General features: G+C 44.4%; 1 protein-coding gene across 1 annotated transcript in view; it reads right to left on the bottom strand.

The window, feature by feature from the left end:
- The window catches only part of DHX8 (DEAH-box helicase 8), a 34,722-nt gene extending 15,582 nt beyond the window's left edge, over nucleotides 1–19,140 (bottom strand). The window contains exons 1-12 of the mRNA XM_045489025.1: nucleotides 16,485–19,140; nucleotides 11,383–11,468; nucleotides 10,760–10,832; nucleotides 10,291–10,376; nucleotides 8,519–8,628; nucleotides 7,785–8,138; nucleotides 7,222–7,366; nucleotides 6,670–6,873; nucleotides 5,889–5,976; nucleotides 3,345–3,442; nucleotides 2,267–2,414; nucleotides 828–1,009 (exon numbers count right to left, since the gene is read on the bottom strand). Of these exons, the coding sequence (XP_045344981.1) occupies nucleotides 828–1,009; nucleotides 2,267–2,414; nucleotides 3,345–3,442; nucleotides 5,889–5,976; nucleotides 6,670–6,873; nucleotides 7,222–7,366; nucleotides 7,785–8,138; nucleotides 8,519–8,628; nucleotides 10,291–10,376; nucleotides 10,760–10,832; nucleotides 11,383–11,468; nucleotides 16,485–16,632 (1,722 nt within the window). The 5' untranslated portion in view covers nucleotides 16,633–19,140. The remainder of the gene's footprint in view (nucleotides 1–827; nucleotides 1,010–2,266; nucleotides 2,415–3,344; nucleotides 3,443–5,888; nucleotides 5,977–6,669; nucleotides 6,874–7,221; nucleotides 7,367–7,784; nucleotides 8,139–8,518; nucleotides 8,629–10,290; nucleotides 10,377–10,759; nucleotides 10,833–11,382; nucleotides 11,469–16,484) is intronic.
- Nucleotides 19,141–27,609: the final 8,469 nt, after the last annotated feature.

Raw genomic sequence — 27,609 nt, 5'->3', positions numbered from 1 at the left:
CCAAAAGTCATCTTATTTCTACACCGTTTATAACAGCAAAGGATTGCCATCAACCTATATGTCTATTAATACAGGACTAGTGAAATAAGGACTAGTTAAATAAGCCAGAGCATATCCACATAACAAACCACCACACACACACAAAAAAAGCAACAATTTCTGAGCTGTATCATTAAGGGGAAAAACAAGATGCAGAGTATATGCGTAATATGCTGCCTGCCATCTAGAAACATACAATACACATAAAACATATAATGTCTATGAATGCATGTACATATGTACTTGTACTCGCTTGCGTACGTCTGAGATAGCACTGAAAGGATTCACTGTGAACTAGTGAACTCAGTTGCCTAGGGAAAGTTTGGTTGTCTTAAAATCCAATCTCCAAAAAAATGGAAATGACTACCTAAAGCAAAGTCCTGCCCATATGGGATCATTGGTCAAGCATCCCCATTTTTCTTACTGACCAGAGATATTGGTCTGCCCACTTGGAACTGCTCTAGGGGCCACCAGTTCAAACAGGTTTATTTCTTCTTTGGGGGGAAAGAAATAGGTAGAGGCGCCTGGATGGTTCAGTCTGTGAAACATCCAACTCTTGATCTGGGAGTTGTGAGTTCAGATTACTTAAATAAACTTTAGACAATGTATACACTAATACACATATGTATTTTAAAGTACTTGGAAACGTTCTGGGTTTTTTTCTATTCTCTTTGGAGAATGTACAAATGTACACATACCTGTCCAGCTAATTTCAGTTCAAACACGTCATCCTTCTTTTAGAAAACACCGCTACTCCTGCACCAATACAACACAAAGGGGCATCTCACCTGGACCAGCTGCTCCTTCAGTTTGTAGATGGGCAGGCTCTCTCTCTGCTCAATGATTGACATCTGGGTCTTTTTTCCATAAGAAGCTTTGTTGCCCCCAAAAGCATGCTTCTTCCACTCGGGAATGTCATTGGGCATCATCCCGATACCCCTCATATTGGCAGCGATCTGTCTGCCTTCCGCTGCAAAGGAAAACAGGCAACTTAGTACTATCCTGAAGCTACCTCAGTGCCCCTGCCCTCAACAGTCAACAAATCCCATTTCTCCGGTTCATCCCTCCCGTCTGCTACCTCTTGTGTTCAAGCCACCATCCTCTCTCTTCCATTAGAAAAGCCTCCTAAGTCAGCTCAGGTGTCTACACTTGCCCACCCAATCCATTCTACAGGGTACCCTCAGTAATTCTTTGGTAATGCAACTCTGATCATGCCCTTCCCCTGTTTAGAACCTGGCAACACTCCCGAGTGGACTTTAGAATTGAGCCCCAATTCCTAATGCCATCTCGAAGTCCTGCCCCCCCCCCACCAACACCTCATCCCCACCATTCCAGTCCAGCCACACAGGCCTGCTTTCCATCTCACGGCCCAAGCCCAGAAAATTCCTCAGCCTGGAACACGTGCCCCCTGGCTCCACCTCAGCCCCTCCGATGACAAAGTCCTATTTATCCTTCCAGTCTCAACTTTCTCAGGGAAGTGACCTACACCACCTGTACTTCTTCACGTACCACTAGTCATGATTTAGGTAGTAATTTGGGAACTGTTTGATTAATAATTGATTTTCCCCACTAAACTGCAAGCCTCATAAGAGAAGAGATCATGTCTACTTACTTTAAAGTGTGGCTCAGTTCCCCAGTTGCCTAACACATATTACTAAGTACTTGTTATGACTGTACCGAGGAGTTACTTAACATTTACTGCACAAAGAATTATGTAAAAACGGAAGTTTCAAAGCTGTATTATCTTTAGCATAAAAAAATTCTTAGGGTGTCTGGCTGGCTCAGTTAGTAGAGTGTATGGCTCTTGATCTTGGGGTTGTGAGTTTGAGCCCCACACTGAGTGTGGAGATTGCTTCACAATAAAATACTTTTTAAAAAATCTTTTTCTTTTTTAAGTAAGTTCTATGCTCAACATAGGGCTTGAACTCATGACCCTGAGATCAAGAGTCCCATGCTATATTGACTGAGCCAGCCAGGCACCCCAAGCATAAAAAATTCGTAAGTTATTCAGAAGAAAAACTCAGTCTAATGATTTGACCAGGGTTACTAAAACATTTTTGGTTTTAAACGTTTAAAAACAAACAAACACACAAAAAACATGCTTTAACCAAAGGGAAAAATCCCCAAATCAAAGCTAAGGCTGAATTTTTAGTATGTGCTGGCAGTGCTTGTACTTCAAGGCTCGGGTTATTTGTGAGAAGTCCACACACCCCTACCAGGGTCTTACCATCAGGCAGAGGATCAACCCAGTGTTTGTTGAGCCCCATGGGAATAGAATCCATCTCAGCTTCCCGCTGGGCCTGCTTGAGTTCCCGCCTTTCTTTGGCTAAGGCACTCTGCATCATTGCTGCTTGGGAGAGGGAACCATCCGGGTTCTAGTGCAACAGAAGACAAGCAGCATCAGAGTGAGATCTCAGCATAAAATGGCCAGGAACTAAAATGTAAATGTTAAGCCCCTTGAATCTAAAAAACGAGACCCACCTAGAAGGATGTACCATACTACACTGGAGGTACTGGGGGTGTTGGTTGAAGAGGAGAACCCCATGAGAGATAGGACAGACAAGAAAGGGATAAGAATTCTTCTGTAAGGTCCCAAGAACTAAAATTCAGACCAACATGGATGCCTCAATGAGAGATTTCAACTCTGCTTACAGAAGAGCTAATAATCAGATCCATCTGGAGATGGAATGGCTCTCCTTAAGGGTTGATGAGTTCTCTGTCACCAACAATGTCAAGCAGATAGAACACTACATGGGAGGAACACTGCAGGACACAAGTGAATTACAAGCACTGCATGGATGGCTGGGCTGGGAGACTTTAAAAATACCCTTCTCCAAAATCTAAATTAATTAATAAAATAAAATACCCTTCTCCAAACCTAAAAATTTATCACAACTTCCCACGAATTCTCTTCACAGCTCTGTCTTTCCCAGTACCCGCTTTCCACTGAGGGCCAGCCCCAAATGGTCAAGTGAATGCTTCAAAACTGCCTTTGAACGTGTAAGGTAATTATCCAAGCCCCTAAGGCAAGGGCAAAAGCAGTGACAGATCAAACACTCCTATTCCCCTCTTTCTTCCCAAAATACACTAGAATGAGAGCAAAAGAATTAAAAAGTCCAAAGTAACAAAGCCGTCAGTCACCCTTTAAAACAATAATATTCTAGACCCTGACCAACAGTCAATACACCTTCCAGCCTGAGTTCTGCTTACATGGACGTAATAGCCTGCTCTGAAAAACGGAACAGTTACTTTAGGGAAAAGAAGTTCATGTGACGCGTCCAAGTTAGAGTCCCAGCATTTCTCACCTTAACGATTTTAATAGGGCTCATGTCCATGCTTTGCTTGGTGTGCCCTCTCAGGAATGGAGGCTCTTCCTCAACCAGCTCGATCTCAAGATCTTCATCTAAAAGTCCCCCCAAAGAAGAATTAGCAAAAAAATAAGAGAGAAATAGCCAATCATTTTCACCACAACGGGTTTCCATGGGCACCAGCAATCTTTATCAAAGATAGCTCCCAAGGTCAAAAAGACAGCAATCCAAGTGAAACTAATGGAAATGACTGTTTCCCCTGCCCTCCAGGTATTTCTGAGCATTTATGTTCTGGCCTAAAAACTGATCAGCGGAACTACTTCCAAAAGAAGTTAAGCCTGTAGAAAAACGTGGTCTAACATCCCAAATGTTACTAGGTATTTTCCACCCAACTTCATTATGGAGTAACTTAACCCACAACAGATTGGCAAAAAAATTAAGTTGAACGATCGGACGATACCGACTGTCGTCAAGAATATGAGCCACAGGAGCGCACACTTATGATAAAAGTATAAATTGGGGGCACCTGGTTGACTCAGTGGGTAGAGCATGAGACTCTTGATCTTGGGATTCTAAGTTTGAGCCCCACATTGGTTACAAAGATTAGTTAAAACCAAAAGTCTCTTTTTAAAATGATTTTAGTGTTTTTTATTTGAGAGAGCAGGTGCACACACAGGCAGGGGAGGGGCAGAGAGAAGGAGACAGAGAATCCCAGCAGACTCGAGCTGTCAGCACAGAGCCTGACACAGGGCTCAAACCCACAAACCACAAGATCATGACCTGAGTCAAAACCAAGGGGCGGAAGCTCAATCGACTGGGCCATCCAGGCTTCCCAAAAATAAAATCTTTAAAAAAAAAAAAAAAAAAAAAAAGAGGTGTAACTTGAAACACAAACTTTAGAAAGCAATTTGGACTGCCTCATAAGGTTTAAATCACACATGTCCTACTGCCCAGTCATTCTTCTCCTACACATATAGGGAAAAGAAAAGGTCCTGCTATGTGTATTAAGAAACAAGAATAGGAATTTCATAATAGCGTTATATGTAAACAAAATACCAGAAATAGCCCTTACGCCCATGGAAAGCAAAATGGATAAATGATGGTAAATTTCTATACAGAAAACATTACACCAGCAAAAGTGAAATACAACTATAAAAATCATCATAGGGGCGCCTGGGTGGCGCAGTCGGTTGGGCGTCCGACTTCAGCCAGGTCACGATCTCGCGGTCCGGGAGTTCGAGCCCCGCGTCGGGCTCTGGGCTGATGGCTCAGAGCCTGGAGCCTGCTTCCGATTCTGTGTCTCCCTCTCTCTCTGCCCCTCCCCCGTTCATGCTCTGTCTCTCTCTGTCCCAAAAATAAATAAAAGTTGAAAAAAAAAAAAAAATCATCATAGATAAATATCAAAAGCATGATCAGAAAAAAAGGAATGAAGTTCAAAAACTGACCAAACAAGACAATGTTTAGGGACAGATATACAGATAATAAAATGTTAAAAAAAAAAAAAAAAAAAAAAAAAAAAAAAAGGCAGGGAAATAATTAACACAAAATTTAGAACGGTGGTTACCCAGAGAAAAGAGTAAGAGGATTTCATCAGAGGGGTACATGTAAGGGCTTCAAAGCTGCTGATAAAATTCCACTTAACCGGGGCGCCTGAGTGGCTCAGTCGGTTAAGCACCTGATTCTTCATCTTGGCTCAGGTTATGATCTCACGGTTCCTGGGATCAAGCCCCAGGTCGTGCGCCGTGAGCGCAGAGCCTGCTTGGGATCCTCTCTCTCCATCTCTCTGTCCCTCCCTGGCATTCTCTCTCTCTCAAAATAAAAAAATTTAAAAAAAAATCCACTTAAATTAAGTAGTAGGTACATAGGTGTTCCTTTATTACATCAATTATATGTCTTATTGGATTTATTTCACAATCTTTAAAAATTGTTACTAGGCTGAGTTAAAAGTTGTTTCCAGGGCAACTCAGAGGTAATCTACTTGGATCCAGGGTTTGCAGAACACTTACTAAGAATATGAGATGAAATTTCCTCCTCAAAATATAATCAGAATCTTTGTATCCTGAATATGTATCATAACCAAAAAGTGTAACAATATATAAACATCTGTCAGAAAAATGAATTTTTGGGTGGCTCAGTTGCTTGAGCGTCTGACTCTTGATTTTGGTTCAGGTCATGATCCCAGGGTCGTGGGATCAAGCCCTGCTTTGGGCTCCCCGTTCAGCATAGAGCCTGCTTAAGATTCTCTCCCTCTGCCTCTCTCCCCCACGTGTGCACTCTGTGTCTCTCTAAAAATTTAAGTTAAAAAAAGGAAAAAAAAAAGAAACCAATTTGCACCTTTAAAAAAAAAAGAAAGAAGAAAAATGAATTTTCTGCTTCCAACCTGGAGGAGCCCTTGTTCTTGGAGGTAATGAGTGGTAATACCTAGGAAACAAATGAGTTAAGCCACTAGGTTAAACTACATCTAAACCACCCTACCCAACTGCTCAACTCATCCACTGTCCTCCTGATCCACGATCCTGCTCAATCTAAGTGGCTAGTTACCTTCTTCATCATCCACTTTAGGGAGAATGCCAGTCTCTTCATCGAAGTCCGGAAACTCTTCTTTGGAAAGGACATTGGCAGCGATCATCTAGCGAAAGGACAGAAGCGACATCTGTAACCTGCTGGGATCGAAACTCTTCTTTTGCAGTACAGAGGTTCCACATAGGAAACCAAGGTTTTTCCTCTTTTGACCAGGATTGCAGGGCCTCAAACATCACATATCTCATCTCTAGGGGGCACAACGTGGCGCTTAAAAGCAGGGCTCACGGGTCGTGCCCCCAGGAAGCATTATCTGCTCCTTCCCTGGTTTCCGCGGCACTGTGCACATTCCCTGTTATGTAACATCCAACTTTGGCAATTATGTTTCCATCTGTCTCCCGCCACTAGACCTTGAGCTCCTCAAGGGTGAGGAACCATGATACATTTGTCTCCGTCACCTGGCTCTGATGTGTACTGAGGAACGGTGGAAACAAGAACTCACACAGCACTAACCACACGCAGGCACTAACGTAAGTGCTCCACTTCTTCCACCTCATTTAATCCCCACGGTGCCACTACGGGTCCTGTTCCACAGATGAGGGTACTGAGGCACAAAGAAGTAGAGCGGCTTGGCTCAGGATCCCACGGCTAGTAAGCGGCCAGGAAGTTCCCCCGGGCCACTGAGCTCCAGGGCCCACACTCCTAACCACCACGCTACATGCAGAATGTATGTAGCCATGGCTATGTATGGCATAGTATGGCATAGTATGGCTATGAAGCCATACAGGCAAATGGCCCCAACCTGTTTGATCTCCCACTTCTCTGGATCAGAGATGCGGGTAAGGCGCTTGCGCTCCAGAGAGTCATCCTCTACTTCAGGGGCGCTGACGAGGGAGAGGTGAGTGGGTCTGTCCGGATTCCTCATTGAAGTCTCTTCATTGGTCTCCCCAACAAGATTTCGTCGTCGATTGGGATTTAGATCTTCACCAGTCTCTTGATCCACATCCTAAGGCAAAAAAAAAAAAAAAAAAAAAAAAAAAAGGAACTAACTCATTTGCTGTCCTCTTCTTGTTTCCTTGGCCATCAGACATGGAAATGGGCGCCTGGGTGGGTCAGTTGGTTAAGCATCTGACTTCGGCTTAGGTCATGATCTCACAGTTCGTGAGTTGGAGCCCTGCTTCGGGCTCTCCGCTCTGAGTGCAGAGCCCGCTTCAGATCCTGTCTTCCTGTCTCTCTGCCCCTCCCTTGCTCGCACGCACACACGCACTCTCTCGCTCTCTCTCTCTCAAAAATAAATAAGCATTAAAAAAAATGGTTTTTTAAGACCTGGAAACAGACTGGATATCTCACCTACCTTCATGCTCAGACTGGTCTTGGTCCCAGTGAAGGAGAGCACTTTGACTTTGACCCTCTGGCCTTTGCTCACCACATCAGCCACATTGGCCACACGGCCTTCTCGCCGGAGCTCAGAGATGTGCACCAGGCCTTCCCACCGCTTCCTGAGGGAGAGTGACATATATGTGGAGCATGCCTAAAATACCTTTTCCCCAACCGATTTTCACCCTGTTGGAACTCAACAAGAGGAAATGGTCTTAAGCTCAAAAACTCAAGAGGAAAGTACCAAGAAGACGGTTAAAAAAAATAAAATAGTATTACCACCCTCCCAAAGGAAAGACATGGGGCTAGGGGGGACAAATTCTCACGTGTCTCAGTGAGCAAAAGGGCAGATCTCTTGAAGGGAGAGTAAGGAATGTGTGGCTATATATCATTTCAAATAAAAGTCAAATTCTAACAACCTGATACGGCTGATTTGATTAAAGCGACATTAATCGTAACAACTTTTTAAAATATGAAAATCCTCAGCGATAAGAGAAATTCTGCCCATCACAGGTTTGAAAGAAGATCACCAGCTAATACCTTAATCCCTCTAGCTGCACGAAGCATCCAAACTGCATGATGCTGGTAACTTTGCCATTGTAAATGTCCCCAATGGCAGGCTCCTCCGGGGGAGGGCGGTCCACGTGTTTATCCCGCCATCTGTCCAGATTCCTCTCCCCATACTTGTCCCGGTCCTTCCGGTCTTTGGGGGGGCTCTGACTTCTGCTCCTAGACCGATATCTAGACTTCCCTTTATTCCTCTCCCGGGTCCTGGAATGTGACCGTGAGCGGGACCGGTGTCTCCTCTTGTGGTCTCTATCACGGTCTCGCTCCCGCTCCCGGTCACGCTCACGGTCACGGCTCCGGCTACGCTTCTTCTTCTTTGTCTTGTCTCTAACAAATCGATAAACATTTGTTTTAAAAACAAAACCAGCCCAATTTCACCTCTGCATCCCCAAGCACCCAGCACAGTGCCACGCACATGCCAGGTACCTACTAAGTGCTGAGTTGAATTAGTTTCTCTCGGACATCCCTGTAGGCCCATAAAGGATGAGGTCACAAGTGCCTCCTTCAACCCTGATTTCTAACTTACAAACGTCTTAGCGTTTTCTGCATAAATACTCTTTGCAGGGAACAATGAAAATAGATCTAACAATACAGTACATGGCCAGTCTAGAGTCTGTAAACTTGTCCCAAATTTTGCTTAGCTGGCCCACAAAACTCAATTATCGCAGCACCCTAAGCCTCCAAAGGATAGGACATGATGGACAAACCGGTGCTCCGCATCTCTTTGCTTCTCCTGGCCCGCTGCACTGGGCATTAAGGCCTCCAGTTCTTTCAGGACATCCACAGCGACTTTTACATCATCCTCATCCAGCATGGTCTGCAACACCAGAGGCCAGCAAAGTTAGGAGGGGAGGGGAAGAAAATCATGTAAGAATCTGCATTCTGGGTACACCTACAAACCTGACAACCCCTACATCCCTGACCACTTATGTGAAGGAAGCAGAGACGGGTGGAGATTTCCAACACCATTTGAGAGAGAGACAGAAGGAGTGAGCAAACACTCTTGGAAGCCGTTGATACATCTGGCAAATGCCCTTTGTCCTTAATACAAGCCCATGGAGGGCAATTAGCCATCACCCCTCCCGTGAAAGCATGCAAGAAGTATTATAAATAGAAAATGATGTTAAAATTTTTAAAAAGCAATGCTTTAAAAAGAAGGCTTAGGGGGGTGCCTGGGTGCCTCAGTCAGTGAAGCATCTGACTCTGGCTCAGGTCATGATCTCAAGGTTCATGGGTTTGAGCCCCGTGTCAGGCTCTGTGCTGACAGCTCGGAGCCTGGAGCCTGCTTCAGATTGTGTCTGATTCCCTCTTAGTCGCTCCCCTGCTTGTCTCTCAAAAATAAATAAATGTAAAAAAAAAAAAAAAAAAAAACTTAAAAAAAAAGAATTCTAGGAATTCTTTTTAAAGAATTTAAAGAAGTGTTTTTAAAGAATTGCACTCTCTTCCCCCCTTTCACCTGCTAAATTTTTTTCCACAGTGCTTATTGTTATCAGCTATATTATACAGTGTACTTGTTTACTGCCTGTATCCTCCCCACTAGTGGAGTTTACATGTTTATTTCCTGCCCCCATCCCAATACTATGATGTAATCTCCAAGAGAGCAGACATTCTATCTGTCTTGTTCACAGCTGTATCCCTGGTACTTAGATTAGTGCTTGGTACATAGTAGGTACTCAATAAACACTTGCCAGAATAAAATTTAAAAATCAAAACACTTAAAAAAAATTAGACCGAACACATAACAGAGCAAAAAAATCTCACTTCACACATCAGGTATCTGTTCTAGAATTTTATTTCATAGCCCTAATCACTGCTTCCCACAATTCTCAATCCCATTTCCCTCAAATATTCTCTAAACTCTTCAACACTATACTATGTATAGTACATGCTCAGGGAGTGATCCAACACTTTCAATTTGAAAAATATATTATGGGGCCCCTGAGTGGCTCAGTCAGTAAAGCATCTGACTTCAGCTCAGGTCATAATCTCACGGTTCATGAGTTTGAGCCCCGCATCAGGCTCTGTGCTGACAGCTCAGAGCCTGGAGCCTGCTTCAGATTCAGTGTCTCCCTCTCTCAGCCCCTCCCCTGCTCACTCACTATCAAAAGCAAATAAACATTTTAAAAAAAGAAAGAAAGAAGAATATATTACAATGAGAACTCCTGGGTGGCTCAGTCAGTTAAGCGTCCAACTCTCGATTTCAGCTTAGGTCACGATCTCATGGTTTGTAAGACTGAGCCCCACGTCGGGCTCCATACTAACAGCGTGGAGCCTGCTTGGGTTTCTCTCTCTCCCTCTCTCTCTCTGCCCCTTCCCAGCTCACACACTCTCTCTCTCAAAATAAATAAGTAAACTTAGAAAAGAAAAACATATTACAATGAACACAAACGTAAAACCAGTAACTAATAACACACACAAAAGGGACAGGGCTCAGAGAAATACCCAATTAGAAGAGACATTCTCAAAATGGTATCGGTACCCGGACAGAAGGGTTGTCTGGTTGACAAAGCACTGGGAAGAGTTCCTTCAGCTTTTCCTTTCCAGTTTTGGGTTTAACAACTGGATCTTGTTTCATCACAGAGCATATAAAGGGGTTAAAAAAAAAAAAAGATACATTTAATATTCTTAATGGTTAACAATGAACTTTAACATCAGATTTGCATCAAACTAAAAACAGAACATGGCATTTTTCTACATATTATTCATATACATTACTATACACATAATTCAATTTCCTAAAAATAACGTTGATTACAAACTACGTGGGCATGGGGGAGGGCGCGAAGATACATCAGAATTCATCTGGTTATGTAAGCTTAAGTCATTTGGAAAATTTTACCAGAATGTGTACTTGCTCAGCAGCTGCTGCAAGGGACAGAAACAATTTACAGGATGCTCACAAGCTAGACCATTCTGGAGGCTGAAGCTCAGCCAGATGCCCTACTCACCTTTGCTAGTAGAAGGCTTTGCTGGAGGCCGCATGGTTTGTATGAGGCGTAGCAAGTTACTAATAAGAGAATCCTTTGAAAAGAAACAGAACAAAAATGATCAGCCCCTGAATCAGTGCTTGAAAACAGTCAGAAATGGGATGACCTTTCAAGGGTGGGCGCAGAGCTGAATTTAGCTAATTGGAACAAATGAAGTGCAGAGTATCAATTTGATGTGGCGTGAACCTAGCAAAGTAGCTTCGGATAAAGCGGATATTTTTGGACTTTTGGGAGGGAAAGGGAATTTAGTTCCCTTCAACCATTTTTGTTTTCCACGGTTTAGAACTACCTCCAAAACCCACACTCTTTTGTTTTTGACTTCCAGATTCATAGAACAAGGATATAAACACTCATAAAGACTTAATGCTGGAAATCCTACCCCATTTTCTTAGGAAGGTGTCACAGGAAATCCAGTTATATCACCACTGCTCGGTGGCATAAAAAAACATTACACACTTAATGGTTTCTTTGATTGGTATGTACAAGTTCTCTCCTTTCTCTATCAAAATCCCATGTTAAATCCTATCAAAATTTAAATTCAATAGTGACATTAAAACAAAATAGGGGTCTCCAGACACACATACCGTGAATTCAGCACCATTTTTGACCAGAGAAGCCTTAAAAGTATCAAAGGTGGTATTTTTCTCAGCAAGACTGATCACAAATTCAGCTGCAAACGAGAAAAGGGATTAAAACTGGAATGGACGAGCAAAAAATCATTTTCAAGTCCATTAAAAGCAAAACCAATTAGCCAATCCAACAGTCATAGAAACCAAAGAGTACTATCCAGTGAGGTTAAAGAAAGAGAATTTAGAGTACCAAGATTATCCGTGTATGTTCTAGTTAATTTTTAGAAACGAAAACAAGATATTCCTACAAAATGGCACACACACCTCACTGTCCCAGATGATCTCCTACTCTTCTCATGAGACTACTAGCTGTGACCTGTTGTCATACAGACTCCAGAAGTAACAATGTCCAAAAGCAAGAGCCCACCCTCACCCTCCTGATGAAAGCCCACAGTAGGATGCATTCTACAGTTTCTGCAAGGTCAGACTCAATCCACATATGAGAGCCAGGCAGCTGCTGGATGGTCCAATCTCCAAGTTGATAAAAGACTTACTTGCTTCCCAAATTTTTCACTACAAACCTGCCCAGTGTTTGAATTTCTTTTTTCTTTTTTTTTATGTTTATTTTTTGAGAGAGACAGAGACAGAGTGTGAGCGGGGAAGGAACAGAGAGAGAGGGAGACACAGCATCTGAAGCAGGCTCCAGGCTCTGAGCTGTCAGCACAGAGCCCGATGCGGGGCTCAAACTCATGAACTGTTGTATCATGACCTGAGCCGAAGTCGGATGCTTAACTGACCGAGCCACCCAGGCGCCCCTGAAATCTCTAATATTAGAGCTACTTATTAATTAAGAGACTTTCAGGAGAAAAGTGCATTTTATTAGGGGCTGAGATAATAAGCCTCACACTGTGAGCCCCACAAGAAAATGTTAATGATTTCATCTGGATTTTAAACCTAAAAATAACAATAATAACATGGATAACTAACATAAACTAGTGCTACCATACCACTTCCATGCTGGCATTTGTCTTTACTTTTTTTTTTTTTAACGTTTATTTATTATTGAAAGACAGAGAGAGACAGAGTGTGAGCAGGGGAGGGGCAGAGAGAGAGGGAGACACAGAATCTGAAGCGGGCTCCAGGCTCCGAGCTGTCAGCACAGAGCCCGACGCGGGGCTCGAACTCACAAACTGCGAGATCATGACCTGAGCCGAAGTCGGACGCTTAACCGACTGAGCCACCCAGGCTCCCCTGTCTTTACTTTTTTGAGGACATTAAGTAAAAGCTAAATGCCTTCAGGCTACATGAACATAGCCTACGCATAACAAGTTAGTATCAGCAACGCCAGTGGTTAAGACTTTTGACCACCTGCTACATGCCAGGCACTATGCTAAGTGCTTCACATGAGCTATCCCCAATGATCCTCATAACCCTCATTGGTAGGTACCATTACTGGCCCTACCCTATTTTACAGACGAGGAGGCTAAGGGTTTGAGATGCTGACCTACCCAATAATAAATGGTGGAGCCAGGACTGGAACCCAGGCAATCTGACTTCAAAGCCCAAATTCGGTAGAGAAATGTGGAGGGAGAAGTCAGTCATATGGTGCTAGACATGCAATGTTCAAGAGTCTATTTCAAAGCAATCAGCAGCATATTCACACTGCAGCTGTCATTAGTTAGGGCGGTTGTTTTTGTTTTTTGTTAATTTTCAGAATTATATGGGGGCACATTAAATTAACCGAGCTACCAAAAATGAATTAGTGGTTAAAAACAAGTCCATTGGAGCACCTGGGTGTCTCAGTTGGTTGAGTGTCTGACTCTTGCTTTAGGCTCACGTCATGATCTCACAGGTTCGTGGGATCAAACCCACATCTGGCTCTGCACTGACAGTGGGGAGCCTGCTTGGAATTCTCTCTCTGCATCCCCTCCTCTGTCCCTCCCCCTGCTCGCTGTCTCAAAATAAATAAATAAACATTAAATACATATACATGTGTATATATTTATGTTTATTTATATTTACTTATATTTATATTCATATTCATATTCATATTTGGTCTTCATCCCCTTACCAGGCACAGCATTCCTAAAAGCCTTGGAATTTCAGGAAGTGTAGAGTGAAAAACATCTTTTGTTACATTAAGATGACTTTAGTAAAACCCCTAGGTAATGTCATTTGGGAGCTGGTTGCCAGGGAAACCAACCATGTGATTACAGGCTGGAACTTTTAGCCCCACCATTGACCTCCAAAGAGGGGAGAGGGGCTGGAAATCGAGTTGACTTACCAATGGCCACTGATTTAATCGATTATGCCTCCTATAATGGAGCCTCCACAAACACGCAAAAGGACTGGGTTTGGAGAGCTTCTGGGTAGGTGAACAAGTGGAGACCTGAGGCAGTGGGGCACGCAGCATGGAAGCTCCTCGACCTTTCCCACATACCTTGTCCTACCCATCTCTTCCGTCTGGCTGTCCCTGGGTTATCTCCTTCTCTAATAAACTGGTAATCTAGTAAGTAAAATGTTCCTAAGTTCTGGGAGCTGCTCTAGCAAATTATCAAATCCAAGGAGGGGAGTCGTTGGAACCTCTGATCTATAGCCACTGGCTCAGCACAGGTGACCACCTGGACTGTGAATGGCAACTGAAGTTTAAGGTGAGTCAGTTCTACAGGCCTGAGCCCTTAACCGGTGGGATCTGATGCTATCTCCAGATAGTGTCAGCATTGAGTTCAGTGACACCGATCTGGAGTCACAGAATTGCTTAGTGGTACTGGAAAAAACACACATCATAAATTGGGGGGGGGGGGGTGGGTAGGTATGCCTGGCTGGTTCAGTGGGTGGAGCATATGACTCTGGATCTCTGGGTTATGAGTTCAAGCCCCATGTTGGGTGTAGAGATTACTTAAAAAAAAAAAAAAAAATCTCAGGACATCTGAGTGGCTCAGTCAGCTAAGCATCAGACTCTTGATTTCAGCTCAGTTCATGATCTCCCAGTCCATGGATTCAAGCCCCACATCGGGCTCTGCACTGACAGTGTGGAGCCTGCTTGGGATTCTCTCTCCCTCTCTCTCTCTCTGCCCCTCTCTGACACACGTGAGCCCCCGCTCTCTCAAAATAAGTAATCTAAAAAAATAAAGTAAAATCTTTTAAATAAATAAACATGGGAATAAATGGTGTTGGAATTAGAAACAGAAAAAGCTATTTGTGGCTTACTTGCAAATTAAATGGGGTCTTCAGTTATATACAGGCTAGAAAATCATGGAGTTTACACCTCACTTTACTTTTGTACATAATGAGGGTAACATCGAAACAATTTAACACTGGCTCAGTAAGTATTTGCTGAATGAAAGAACATATTACCCAGATAGTAAACTACAGGAGTGTTGCTCATTACCATCTAAAAGAGAAAGAGAATGAGAGAAAATGATACAGGACAGGCACATCTTGACTGGGAAGCAAGAAAAAAGTGAACTAAAATACACTGGCAGCAGGGCATCTTCCTAGGTGCTACAGGGTCACCCTGGGAAAAGCAACTATCATCCCCATTTCATAGATGATGAAAAGGGCTTCAGGGGCGCCTGAGTGGCTCAGTTGGTTGAGCGTCCGACTTCAGCTCAGGTCATGATCTCACGGTCTGTGAGTTCGAGCCCCGAGTCGGGCTCTGTGCTGACAGCTCAGAGCCTGGAGCCTGTTTCAGATTCTGTGTCTCCCCCTCTCTCTGCCCCTCCCCCACTCATGCTCTGTCTCTCTCTGTCTCAAAAATAAATAAAAACATTTAAAAAAAAAAAAAGAAAGAAAAAAAAAGAAAAAAAAAAAAGAAAAGGGCTTCAGAGAAATTGGGTATCTTACTCAGGGTCACACAATCTAATTCCCCGGACCCCTTCTGTCACATGCCCTTTCCCTTCCATCTCTCCAGCTGGTGACTTAACTTCATCTTCATTTAGAAAGCAGAACAATCAAATAGATGTCTCTCCCTCATCTTCCTACCACCAACCCCTAAACCTGTCCGCATCTATAACCACATTCTCTGTTCTCCTTCCTATTAAGGAAGTGGGCCATCTGGCTATCAAATGGGCCGCCTGGCTGGCTCAGTCAGAAAAGCATCCAACTTCTGATCTCAGGGTCACGAGTTCCAGCCCCACATTGGGTACAGGGATTATTTAAATAAGACTTTAGGGGCACCTGGGGTGGCTCAGTCAGTTAAGCTTTCGACTTCGGCTCAGGTCATGATCTCACACTTCGTGGGTTCAAGCCCCACATCCGGCTCTGGGCTGACAGCTCAGAGCCTGGAGCCTGCTTCAGATTCTGTCCTTCTCTCTCTCTGCCCCTCCCCCACTTGCGCACACTCTCTCTCCAAAATAAATTTAAATAATTAAAAAAAAAAAAACTTTAATGGATCAGGCATCCCTGCACCTATCAAAGGTCAATGCCTCCACTCCTGCTCTTGACTCCATCCATCCCTTTGCCTTCATAAGGACTCCATTTTTCTGTGGCCTTAGCTCTAGGCCCTTAGCCTTTCTCAGTTCCTCGGTTGGGGTTCTCCACCTGTACAGTCTGTCCCCAAACGCCTAATAAATGGTTGAGAACTGTTAAAGGCAGACCTCAAAAGACCTGGGTTCCAGATCAGGCTCACATGTGATATGTGATATCGAGGGGGATTACTTAATTCGTTAATCAGTGCCTTGTTTTCTTAATCGAAAAACAGATAATACATCTCACAGGGTCGTGACAAGACCAAGTAAGATAACATAAGTAAAACACCGTGCATAACATCTAGCATGCCAATAAATCTCGGCCATTATCATCATCGTTATGATGCGGCGGCTGCTGCTGTTATTATTAACGCTGTTTAATTAACTGGGACCTGAGGAAAATAAAAACAGGAAGCAGGAGCGATAGCCACTCTGGGTTTCACTGACAGCTCTGGGCAATGGTTTCTAAACAGCTCGGCCTGGAGAGTTCTCAAACGGGGGCCCCGGGCCGAAGGTTTCGCAGGACCGAGTGTCTGCGACAGAGAAAAAGAGACTCATACGGACACAATACTCAGCCTATCAACCCCATTTCTCCTTCGCTTCCCCCGACCCTAAGCCCAGAGGCCGCAGGGGCCTCCCCGAGCTTACCCAGGTCCTTGTCGTTGATCCCCAAGTGATTGTCCAGCTCGGTGCAAACTTTCGACACTAAAGACAGATACTCGAGTTTGGCGAGTTCTTCCGCGGGGCCTAGCTCGGTTCCGGTCACAGCCCCCGCCAGGGCCACGGCCACGGCCATGGCTACAGCTGCCCGCACCCCGCTTTACCGGGCCTTCTGAACTGCTCCGGGCCTGCTCCAGTTTTCACTTCCGGGTCGGCGCACGTCCCTGTTGTTTACAGTAAATTGAAAACTACCGGAACTTCCCATGACGCAACAGAGAACCATAGAGATCAGACAGGAAGTGCTTAAGGAAGGGACGGCCAAGTGGGTTACTCTGGGCGCCGGCCGCGCCCTCTACAGGCCATCCAGCTTCTTGGTCGGCTCTCAGGCCCGGAAACATTCACTCTGCGAGCTCTCCCACCCACCGTCGGCAGAGGGCGACCGTGGCCTGCGCAAGGGGCGCCGGGGAGGTCACGATCCCCGCGCCTCACGCGCGCCTGCGCCTGCGTTTTGAAAAAGGAACCCAAACTCAAGTTTGGAAAAGGCAAAACTCGGTTTACAGAGGTTCCCTGTATTACCAGGGCTTTGCCTCTTCGTGGCTCATAACTATCCCGAGCGATTCTGTAGGTGATAGTCTACTTCTGTTATTCATTCATTTTACGGATGAGGAAACAACACTTCTGTTATCTAGCTAAATGACATTGGGCAAATTAATCTGTGGAGACTGTTTTCTCATCTATAAACCGGGATAATGTTCTAACTGGGCTTAGGTGATAACGAAATAAGACAATTGTGCAAGGAACCTAATGCACAGTAAACACACTACAAATGGCGGTTACTATAATCCCAAAGCTGAGAGAGACAATGGCTACTGCAAAATTCATCTGTCAAGTACAGATCCCCTCAATCTGAGACCCCAGGGAGCCACCTGGCTCCTCTCTTGTGAAAACCCCTTCTGGGGGGGAACCTAGGTGGCTCAGTCAGTTAAGTGTCCAACTTTTTTTTTTTTTTTTTTTAAGTTTATTTATTTTTGAGAGAGAGAGAGCCTGTGAGTTGGGGAGGGGCAGACAGAAGGAGAGAGAGAATCCCAGGCAGGCTCTGCATTGTCAGCACAGAGCCCACTGTGAGGCTTGAACCCATGAACCATGAGATCGTGACCTGAGCTGAAATCAAGAGTGGGACATTTGGGGCGCCTGCGTGGTTCAGCCGGTTAAGCGTCTGACTTCAGCTCAGGGCATGATCTCGCGGTTCGTGAGTTGGAGCCCCGCATCGGGTTCTGTGCTGACAGCTCAGATCCTGGAGCCTGCTTCAGATTCTGTGTCTCCCTCTCTCTCTCTGCCCCTGCCCTGCTCATACTCTGTCTCACTGAAATATAAACATTTAAAAAAAAATTTTTTTTTAAAGAGTAGGACGCTTAACTGACTGAGCCATCCAGGTGCCCCAAGTGTTCAATTCTTGATTTTGGCTCAGGTCATGATCCCAGGGTCGTGGGATGGAGCCCCCGAGTTGGGCTTATGCTCAATATGGAGCCTGCTTAAGATTTTCTCTCTCTCTCCCTCTGCTCCTCTCCCCCACTCACAATCTCTCTGTGTCTAAAATAAAAATAATTTTGGGTGCTCAGTCGGTTAACGTTAACCGTTAAGGATTTTTCCACACCACACTGCTCTGTGTGATGAATAAGGAAATGAAGGCACCCCGAAGTGAATGACCCTCCGATCAAGTAAAAGGGAGGAAATCGGACCCTTTTGCTTTCAGCTTCAGGCTACATTCCCCTGCTGCACCTTTGGACTGTGTCCCTCCAACATGTCAGCATGGGCTTAGAAATGGCAGAGCAAACCACGGAGCAGTAGTTCCGGCTGACTGCAAGAGCTCCAGGCTTCCAGGTCCCTAAGGAATCAGTACTGCACTGATTCCTTTTCCCCATGAATGGAAAGGAAAATCCTTCAACGTGTTCAACTTGCCAGCTTGGAATTAGGATATTAGAGACTTACTCCATTTGACTTCCTTTCTCTATGCTTCTTGGCTTTTCAAAATGTTATATTTATGGGGCACCTGGGTGGCTCAGTCGGTTAAGTGCCCGACTTGGGCTCAGGTCGTGATCTCACGGGTCTGTGAGTTCCAGCCCTGCCGTCCAGCTCTGTGCTGACGGCTCAGAGCCTGCTCTCTGCCCCTCCCCCACTCGTGCCGTGTCTTTCTCTCTCTCAAAGAGAAATAAACATTAAAAAATAAATAAATAAAAATAAAAATGTTATATTTATATTCTGCTTTTCTCCAATATTTAACTGGGGGGGGGGGAGGGGACATAGAGTCTGTTTTGTCTTAAAATCTCTGTGGGGAAAAGGGCTATAGAACCACAACGGGTAATAGTAGGAGCAGTAAAATACTGTAGAAACTTTTAGAATTATTTGGGAGTTATTGAACATACATCTCAACAGTAAATACGAACAGGAAAACTTATTACATTTTATTTACATAGGTATGTTTCAGGAGTGCAAGTTTGTTATGCAATACACATATTTCCTGTAACACCAAGGAATTTTTTTGAAGCCAAAGGAAAAGAAAGAAAAGCATAGATAATGGAACCTGACAGCCAAACACAGATGCACATGGAATCCTCCTTCTCTTAAGAGACACTGAGGGGCGCCTGGGTGGCGCAGTCGGTTAAGCGCCTGACTTCAGCCAGGTCACGATCTCGCGGTCCGTGAGTTCGAGCCCCGCGTCGGGCTCTGGGCTGATGGCTCAGAGCCTGGAGCCTGTTTCCGATTCTGTGTCTCCCTCTCTCTCTGCCCCTCCCCCGTTCATGCTCTGTCTCTCTCTGTCCCAAAAATAAATAAACGTTGAAAAAAAAAATATTAAAAAAAAAAAAAGAGACACTGAATCAAATGCAGTCCAAAAACCAATGCATTCTAATTGTCCTTTGGTTCTTAATATATTTAATTAATGTTTTTATTAATATTAAAAGATATTTTTAATATTACATCAATACAATTAATCCCCCATTATTATTATATTGCTTTCCTTGGATACCTTCCTTGTGACCCTCTTAACACAGCCATTGACAGTTCCCTGTAAATAATTTACCTTCACCAAACAATATATATATATTAAAATAAATAGCCTGTGTTTAGCATGCTTGGTCACCACCTTCACCACCACCCATGATGGGTAAGAAATGATTTCCTACCACCCTCTTTGTAGTAACAAGGACTTTGCATTTACGTCTGTTCCTAGACTGATATACGTGTTTGGCCCTAATCGCAATTCCCACATTATTTCTGCTCTGTCCCAGAAACTAGTCACAGCTCCTGGCATTTGGCTAAGAAGTTGGGGAAGGTAGAAAGCAGAGCAGAAGGTACTGAACCTCTTAGCAACCCTAGATTGGATGGGGGAAGGCAGAAATCATCTAAGTGTGTGTAGCTGAAAGGTGGCATCCTTAGGGAAGTTGGTGAGAAAAATCACAGGACTTCCTGTCACCAAAACAAAATGGTATTGCTACAACCAACACAGCCTAGCTTGTTCTGCTGGGGTAAAACTCAGGTCTCAGGAGAAACACCTCTGCTCTGGAAGGCAAAATCAGAATGATTTGCTTCTAAGCATAGAATTGCACTCAGTTGTTACTGTTATTAATGCAGAGGAACTTCAGAAAAAACGGCACCTCCCTCACTGCTCCACTGGGGCCCTGAGGCAACCCAAAGATATTGACAAACATGGCCTGAGCCCCTGCATTTGAGGCCCTCCCTGATAAGGACGGGACCCCAGAGCAAGTGAAGTCCTGAAACACCCCTTTGCCTTTTCCTCCAAATTCTTCTCCAAATGTGAATCAATTCATCCAAACACATATTAAACCTCTACTTTGTGCCTGGGCACTGTGGTAGGCTCTGGAAAGGACCCTTAGGGATCTGGAAGGTGGTGGGAAACGATCAAGGAAGGACTAGAATCCTCTAAATGCTGCACTCGGGGCTGGTGGCAGAGCTGTATTTATAACAGCTGCTCTCTGCTGCCTAAACATGAGGGCAAGTGATTGGAAGACAAAAAACAAAGCAGGTCTGCTCCCTGTCATCTGGGGGCAGCTGGGGGAGGAGAAGGGGCAGCCCAGGGTCAGGGCAATTTCACAGGGCAGTTTCTCCTGCTGCAACCCATTATTTGTCAGCCTTATCTTTTTATGCCCAGGCACAGCCTCAATTTTGCCCCAAATATCCCTGACCTAAAATTCCCTCTCTTGTTAGGCCATCAAATACCATCAGTAATAATGGATACTTTGGCTGCAATTCTCCAAAACTTCATGGTATTAGGCAAAAAATATTCCTCAAGAGGCTCTTTCTTAAGGCGCCTGGGTGGCTCAATCAATTAAGCATCCAACTTTGGCTCAGGTTCAGCTCTCGTGGTTCACAAGTTCAAGCCCCACATCCAGCTCTGTACTGACAGCTCAGAGCCTGGAGTCTGCTACAGATTCTGTGTCTCCCTCTCTCTCTGCCCCTCCCCTGCTCGCACTCTGTCGCTCTCTCAAAAATAAATAAACATTAAAAAGAAAAAGTGGCTCTTTCTTTTTCATCACAAATTTCCTCATTCCTCACTTTAAGGCCTATCTTTAAAATATCAGGAAAAAAGAAAAAAAAATCAGACATCCAGACAGCCTTACAATTTGAACTTGGTGAAAAACGAAAAACAAAAGATTATTCTCTCATCTCCACCTCCTCACCTTCTGTGAGAATGATAAGGAATTTTCACATATTTATTTATGAATTAATCATCCTTTAAGTGACCCTGCTTCTTAAATTTAATTTAGATTGGTTTTCTTTATTTTTTTTTAAGTGCCTTTTTTTTTTTTTTAGTTATTTCTATACCCTGTGCAGGGCTCGAACTCATGACCCCAAGATCAAGAATCACAGGATCTTCCACCGAGCCAGCCAGACACCCCTAGGTTGGCTTTCTTCAAACAGAAATTTTTACCCGTCACGATGATAAGTATGGGCAACAAAGTGACATGTTACATTAGGCTTATTTTTTCTCTAGTGATATTTTTGCAGCCTCTGGTTTCTGTTTGAGGTCATTCTTTTTTTGTTGTTTTTAACGTTTATTTCTTCTTGAGACAGAGACTGAGCGTGAACAGGGGAGGGGCAGAGAGAGAGGGAGACACAGAATCTGAAACAGGCTCCAGGCTCTGGGCTGCCAGCACAGAGCCGGGCCCAGGGCTTCAACCCACGAACTGTGAGATCATGACCTGAGCCGAAGTTGGCCGCTTAACCGACTGAGCCACCCAGGCGCCCATGTTTGAGGCTGTTCTTTAGGAACTTTTAAGGCTTTCCTCAGAAGAGATGCAAAAAACAAGCCCAACCAAGCAGTGCATTAATGGGAGGAGACCAGAATAAAGAGGGGCTGACATTCTCTTTGCAAGCCAAGCATGTAAACGGCTGTCCAGTTAGTCCGGGACCAAAGATCTGGGTTAATCTGCAGACTCTTGCCACTAACTCAAAAGAAACTGCTCCTCTGGAAACTCCAGTTCTTCCCCCAAGTGAAGGAGGGTGAGTTCCCAGCAGGGCCTCCATCCAGAATCTGGAATGCCCAGCAGAGCAAGCCATGCCAGACTCCTTCCCCAGCCTCTCCGGGCCCCAAGCCTCCCGTCGAAGAGCTTTGGCGGTAGCAATAGCTGCTGCCCTGTGCCAGAAGAGCTGCCTGCCCACTTGGGGTTCACAGCAATTATGGTGATTTATGCCGCCAGAGCGAAAATTAGCAATCTGGTGAGGTAACTAAAAATGAATGCATCTCTTCCTAGAGTTCACTCCACCCAGCTGAGCCACCAAATAAAACCAGCATATGGGGCAATTAGGGAGCCACGCTCCTGCTTTCAGGGCTCAGCAGAAGGAGGCAGAGTCGCCCGGGGTCCCCTGCCCGGTTCAATAAGGATCGCAGGTCCTACCGAGCATCTCCGTCGCCCCTCCACAGTGCCCCTAGTCCTGTCGTGAACACCAGCCTGTGGTGCTATCTTTCCAAGTCATTTCTTTCCAGGACGAGCTACTTTACCCTCTTTTGTAGCAAATTGGCCGAGAGAGGGGAAGTAAGGATCAACCTCTATCACGTGGGTATGTGTGGGGCAAAGATATTTTTTCTTCTTAATCATATATTTGCCTTTACGTGACCCAGAAAGAGTCTGATCTTCCCTAACTTCCCCAGCCCAGCCCATAGAAGTTATATGAAAATGTGTGAAAGACGTAGGGATCCAAAATGGATCGATCATCCTCACCACTGAGCACATGCAGAAATCCCCATATTCTGTCTTACCCCCACGGACATGGATCTAATGGGGCTTCCCAGATAACAGAGATTGATTGGAGTCACACTGTCAGCTACTTGGAAATTTGGATGTAAATGAGGTATTCAATCATTCGTATTACTCATGAGGTGTTAGAGTTGGAAGGGATTTGAAAAACAATGTAATCAAACTCACTCTGAGACACTGACTTAATTGGTCTGAGTGTGACCCGGGCATGAGGATTTTGAAAAGCTCCCGGATGCATCTACTGTGTAGCAAAGTTTGGGAATTGCTGTCTTAATCCCCTAATGCGAGGTTTCTCTTGTCAGCCCTATAGACACTTGGGGCCAGGATCATTCTTTGTTGCTGGGGGTTTTCCTACCCATTGTAGGCTGTTTAGTAACATCCCTGGCCTCTAACTACTAGATGCCAACAGCATCCCCTCCCCCCAGTTGTCACAGATGTCAAAAATGTCTCCAGAGATTGCCAAATAGCCTCTGGAGAGCAAAATCAGACTGGTTGAGGGCCACTAAAGAATGTCTTCAGTTCCCACCCTCCTTGACCTGTCTGTAGCATTGAAAAAACCCTCCTTAAGAAGACTCTCCTTAATTTGACTTTCTCAACACTGCCCTCTCTGACTCAGTGTGCAAAGACGTACTGATATTCAAAACATGTTTACAGAGTGGACCTAGAAGTTGCTCACATGTCTTTTGCTCACCTCCCCTTAACCAATTATCTACAAGGGACACAAGAAATGTGACTTTTATTGTGGCAGCCATGTCTAGCTAAAGACTGGGGTTCTGGTCCTATCATACTTTCAGGTCATGTCTTTTTCCCACTCCCCCCCCCCCTTCCCACTGGCTGGAAGTGCACATGTGGTCGTGTTGAGCCATCTTGGACCCTATGAACAAGGTCACGACCCTGGGGTTGTTGAAGCAAAAAGACAGAAGGAGCCTAAGTCTCTGACCTCCCAGAGCCACCATACCAGACCTAGACTGCTCACTCCTGAACTCTTATGTGACAGAGAAAGAAATATGCTTCTAGGGGAGACTGGCTAGCTCAGTCACTAGAGCATCTCGGGATTGTAAGTGTGAGCCCCACGTTGGGCATAGAGATTACTTAAAAATAAAATCTTAAAAAAAAAAAAAAGATACACTTCTGTTTGGTTTAAGCTACTATTATTTGGGCATCACTATTGTATCAGCTGAACCTACAACCTAATCAATACAGATTCAGTCAAGTTCAACTATCACTTCGAGCAACTCTCAGATCTATGTCTCCGGCCGCTACAACTCTCCCAAGCTCCGAGTCCACATTTCGGTTACCTATTGGAAGCTGAGGCTGGATCCTGCAACGAGGACCTTTAACTTCATATGTCTAAAACCAAAAGTGTCACGCTTTTCCCCCCACTAACTCTTCCTGCTATTTTCCTGCTTCCTTCCTATTTTGCTGCTTAAAAAGCATTCCAGTCTCCAAATCACTCAGGCTCCAAATCCTAGAGGCATATCTGAGTCATCCCACAGAAGTCCGTCCCAGAGCCTTGCACGTGGTAGGCACAAAAATGTTTCTCAAGTTGAAGAGATCAAGTGGCTTGCCCAAAGCCACACATCTAGTTAGAAATGTTTTCCTATATGAGGGAGATTTCACGTTCAAATGATAGATGATTTCCTGCTTTTTTTGTGGGGCTGACAATGCCATGAGGACACAGACTTCTTAGGACAAGGTTGTGATTTGAGAAATTCTAAACTACAATTAAACAAGTGTTCTGCTATTTTGAGCCTTTGGCATACCGTGCACTATAATTATATTCGTGCATCTGTGTACTATAAGATATAATATAAGCATTTTATGTATTTTCATGGGCTAGATGTAAATCTTCACCCAAGCATGCTCTAGCCTGCCTAACTCATTGTGGGCCAGTAAGTATTTAGAATACTGAGACATTTTTGAAATTAAGGATCATTGTGGGATCCTCTGGGCCAATGTTAAGCAAATCAGAGGGTACCATAGTCACTATTTGAGCCATATGGCCTGCTTTTACAATTGAATGTCTGTAGCCAGCCCTTTTTATGTGCCTGTGATTTTTTTTTTAAAGATTTTTGAGCTATAGAAAAAAAAGAAAGAATCAGTATTCATTGAGTATCTACTTAGGCATGTGGCTAAATGCTCTATTTGTGATCATCACAACCCTAGGAGGTAAGTAGGAACCGCAAAATACAGGAAAGTGGGGAGACAGGCAGCAGGGCCATTTGGCTAGCCCTCAAATGATGGGCCCTCCAATTTTCACTGCTTTTCAGAAGCAGATCTGAGCACAGCTGGGTTAAGCCTTGAACTATATCCTCCAACTCTTTCTAAAAGCCATTTGCCCCCAGTTGCCTTGGCCTGAACTAGTCATTCACAGCTATGTGTAAATTCCAGCTGAGTTTGTGATCAAGAAACTATCCCCTTGGCCACTTAGGAGAGAGTGTTCGTGCTATTATCACTCTTGGTTCACAAAGAGACCTTTCTTCCTCCAGAGCACAAGGAAATACGCTCTCTGGGTATCTTCTAACTATTTCTATGAATATAAAAGAAAGACTGGTATTCATACTCTTGTATATTGCAAATTACATATATAATAATACATATTATTGATATATTTGTTTATTATAATTTTAAATTTCTGATTCATTAAAAAATATTTCTTATAATTTTCTATAAATTTCTTATAATCGTCATTCCTGTATTCGTTTTATTTCTTTTTTAATGTTTATTAATTTTTGAGAGAGAGAGAAAGCAAGGAGGGAAGGAGAAGAAAGAAAGGGGGACAGAAGGTCTCAAGCAGGCTCCGTGCTGACAGCAGAGAGCCTGATGTGGGGCTCAAACCCACGAACCGCAGGATCATGACCTGAGCCGAAGTAGGACACTTAACCAACTGAGCCATCCAGGCGCCCCTCCCTTCATTTGTTTTCTTTTTAATTTGTTTTAAATGTTTATTTACTTTTGAGAGAGAGAAAGAGAGACACACACACACACACACACACACACACACACACACACACACAGGTACGAGTGGGGGATGGGCAGAGAGCGAGCGAGACACAGAATCCGAAGCAGGCTCCAAGCTCCAAGCTGTCAGCACAGAGCCCAACCGAGGCTTGAACTCACAGACCGTGAGATCATGACCTGAGCCGAAGTCGGACACTTAACCAACTGGGTCACTCAGGTGCCCCCCTTTCTTTGTCTTAAACCTGGTTTACATAAAACAGAAAGATTTCACATTCAATTACGTTCGTTTATGCGTATACCAATGCTTTTTATCTCTCTGTCCATTCTGTAATAATAGACTTCATATCAGTTTGCATTTTAATACTCAGAGTCACATTTACCATTTTTAAAAATATTGTTGTTTTCTTTTTTTTTATTTTATTTATTTATTTTGGGAAGAGAGAGAGACAGAGCATGAGCAAGGGAGGGGCAGAGAGGGAGACACAGAATCTGAAGCAGGCTCCAGGCTCTGAGCTGTCAGCACAGAAGCCAATGCAGGGCTTGAACCCACGAACCATGAGATCATGACCTGAACCGACGTTGGATGCTTAATCAACAAAGCCACCCAAGGCTTTGTTTGTTGTTTAATGAGACATGGAATTATTGTTGTTTAATGAGACACGGAATTCCAAAATTTAGGAAATAATTTGTTTAAAATAACTGCTTTGGGGCACCTGGGTGGCTCAGTCGCTTGAGTGTCTGACTCCTAATCTCAGCTCAGGTCTTGAACTCAGGGTCTTGAGTTCAAGCCCCGCATTGGGCAGAAGTAAAAGTAACTACCTTGCATACTTTTGGTATGTGAAAGTAAATATTGCGTGTCACCAAGTTTCTTTGTATTAATACGTTAAAGATTTTCTGACTTGTCTCATTATTTTTCAGTCCCCAGGTCTAGCTAGATGTCAGGACAAGACGGAAGCGTCCAAATGTGAGGGCTGTATACCTCACTATGGCTTTGGATGGTGTTATGAGTCTCATATTACAAATGAGAAACTGAGTCTCAGAGGTGAAGTGCCTGTATCAGTGGGTTCTCCGCCAGGCTCACTGTGAGTTTCCCAGATCTCTGGAAATGGTTTCGTCTCCGCTGCATGACACCCTCCCTCCCCAACCTTGCCACATTTGATTGGTCTAGGACCAGACACCTGACCCACACCAGGCAGTCCAACTTCTTTTCTAAGATATTTGAAAGTGGAATTGAGGAAAGAGACCAAGCCTTCTCTAATGGTAAAGTTAGGATCCATGAGACGCAAGAACTACCAGAAACCTTGATGCCCTCTCTGGAGAGAAAGCCAAATTGAAAGAATAAAGTCAAACACATGAGGGGCGCCTGGGTGGCTCAGTCGGTTGGGCGTCCGACTTCAGCTCAGGTCACGATCTCGCGGTCCGTGAGTTCGAGCCCCGCGTCAGGCTCTGGGCTGATGGCTCAGAGCCTGGAGCCTGCTTCTGATTCTGTGTCTCCCTCTCTCTCTGCCCCTCCCCCATTCATGCTCTGTCTCTCTCTGTCCCCAAAATAAATAAACGTTAAAAAAAAAATTAAAAAAAAAAAAAAAAGCCAAACACATGAGAGAGAGAAAAAAATTCCAGGGGAGAGAGTGTCCTGGAGGCATTTAAGTCCCTGATTTCAGTTATCCCTGATTCTAGATGTTCTCGGAACCTTCCACTAAATCCCCCTTTCTGCCTAAGCTGAGTCAAGTCGCTTTTATGCAACTGGTAACTGGCAAGTAAAGAGGCCATTTCGGGGAGCTGACTCCTGAGCCCATGCTCTGTTTGCTACAGTAGATCCACTTCACCTGGCTGCTCAGATCTTGTCCCTGGCAATGTGGGAATGAGCAGTACAAAGG

Source organism: Leopardus geoffroyi, chromosome E1, assembly GCF_018350155.1.
Source record: "Leopardus geoffroyi isolate Oge1 chromosome E1, O.geoffroyi_Oge1_pat1.0, whole genome shotgun sequence".
NCBI classification, from domain to species: Eukaryota; Metazoa; Chordata; class Mammalia; order Carnivora; family Felidae; genus Leopardus; species Leopardus geoffroyi.
The sequence above is the reverse complement of the archived record's forward strand: the minus strand, read 5'-3'. Positions and strand labels throughout refer to the sequence as shown.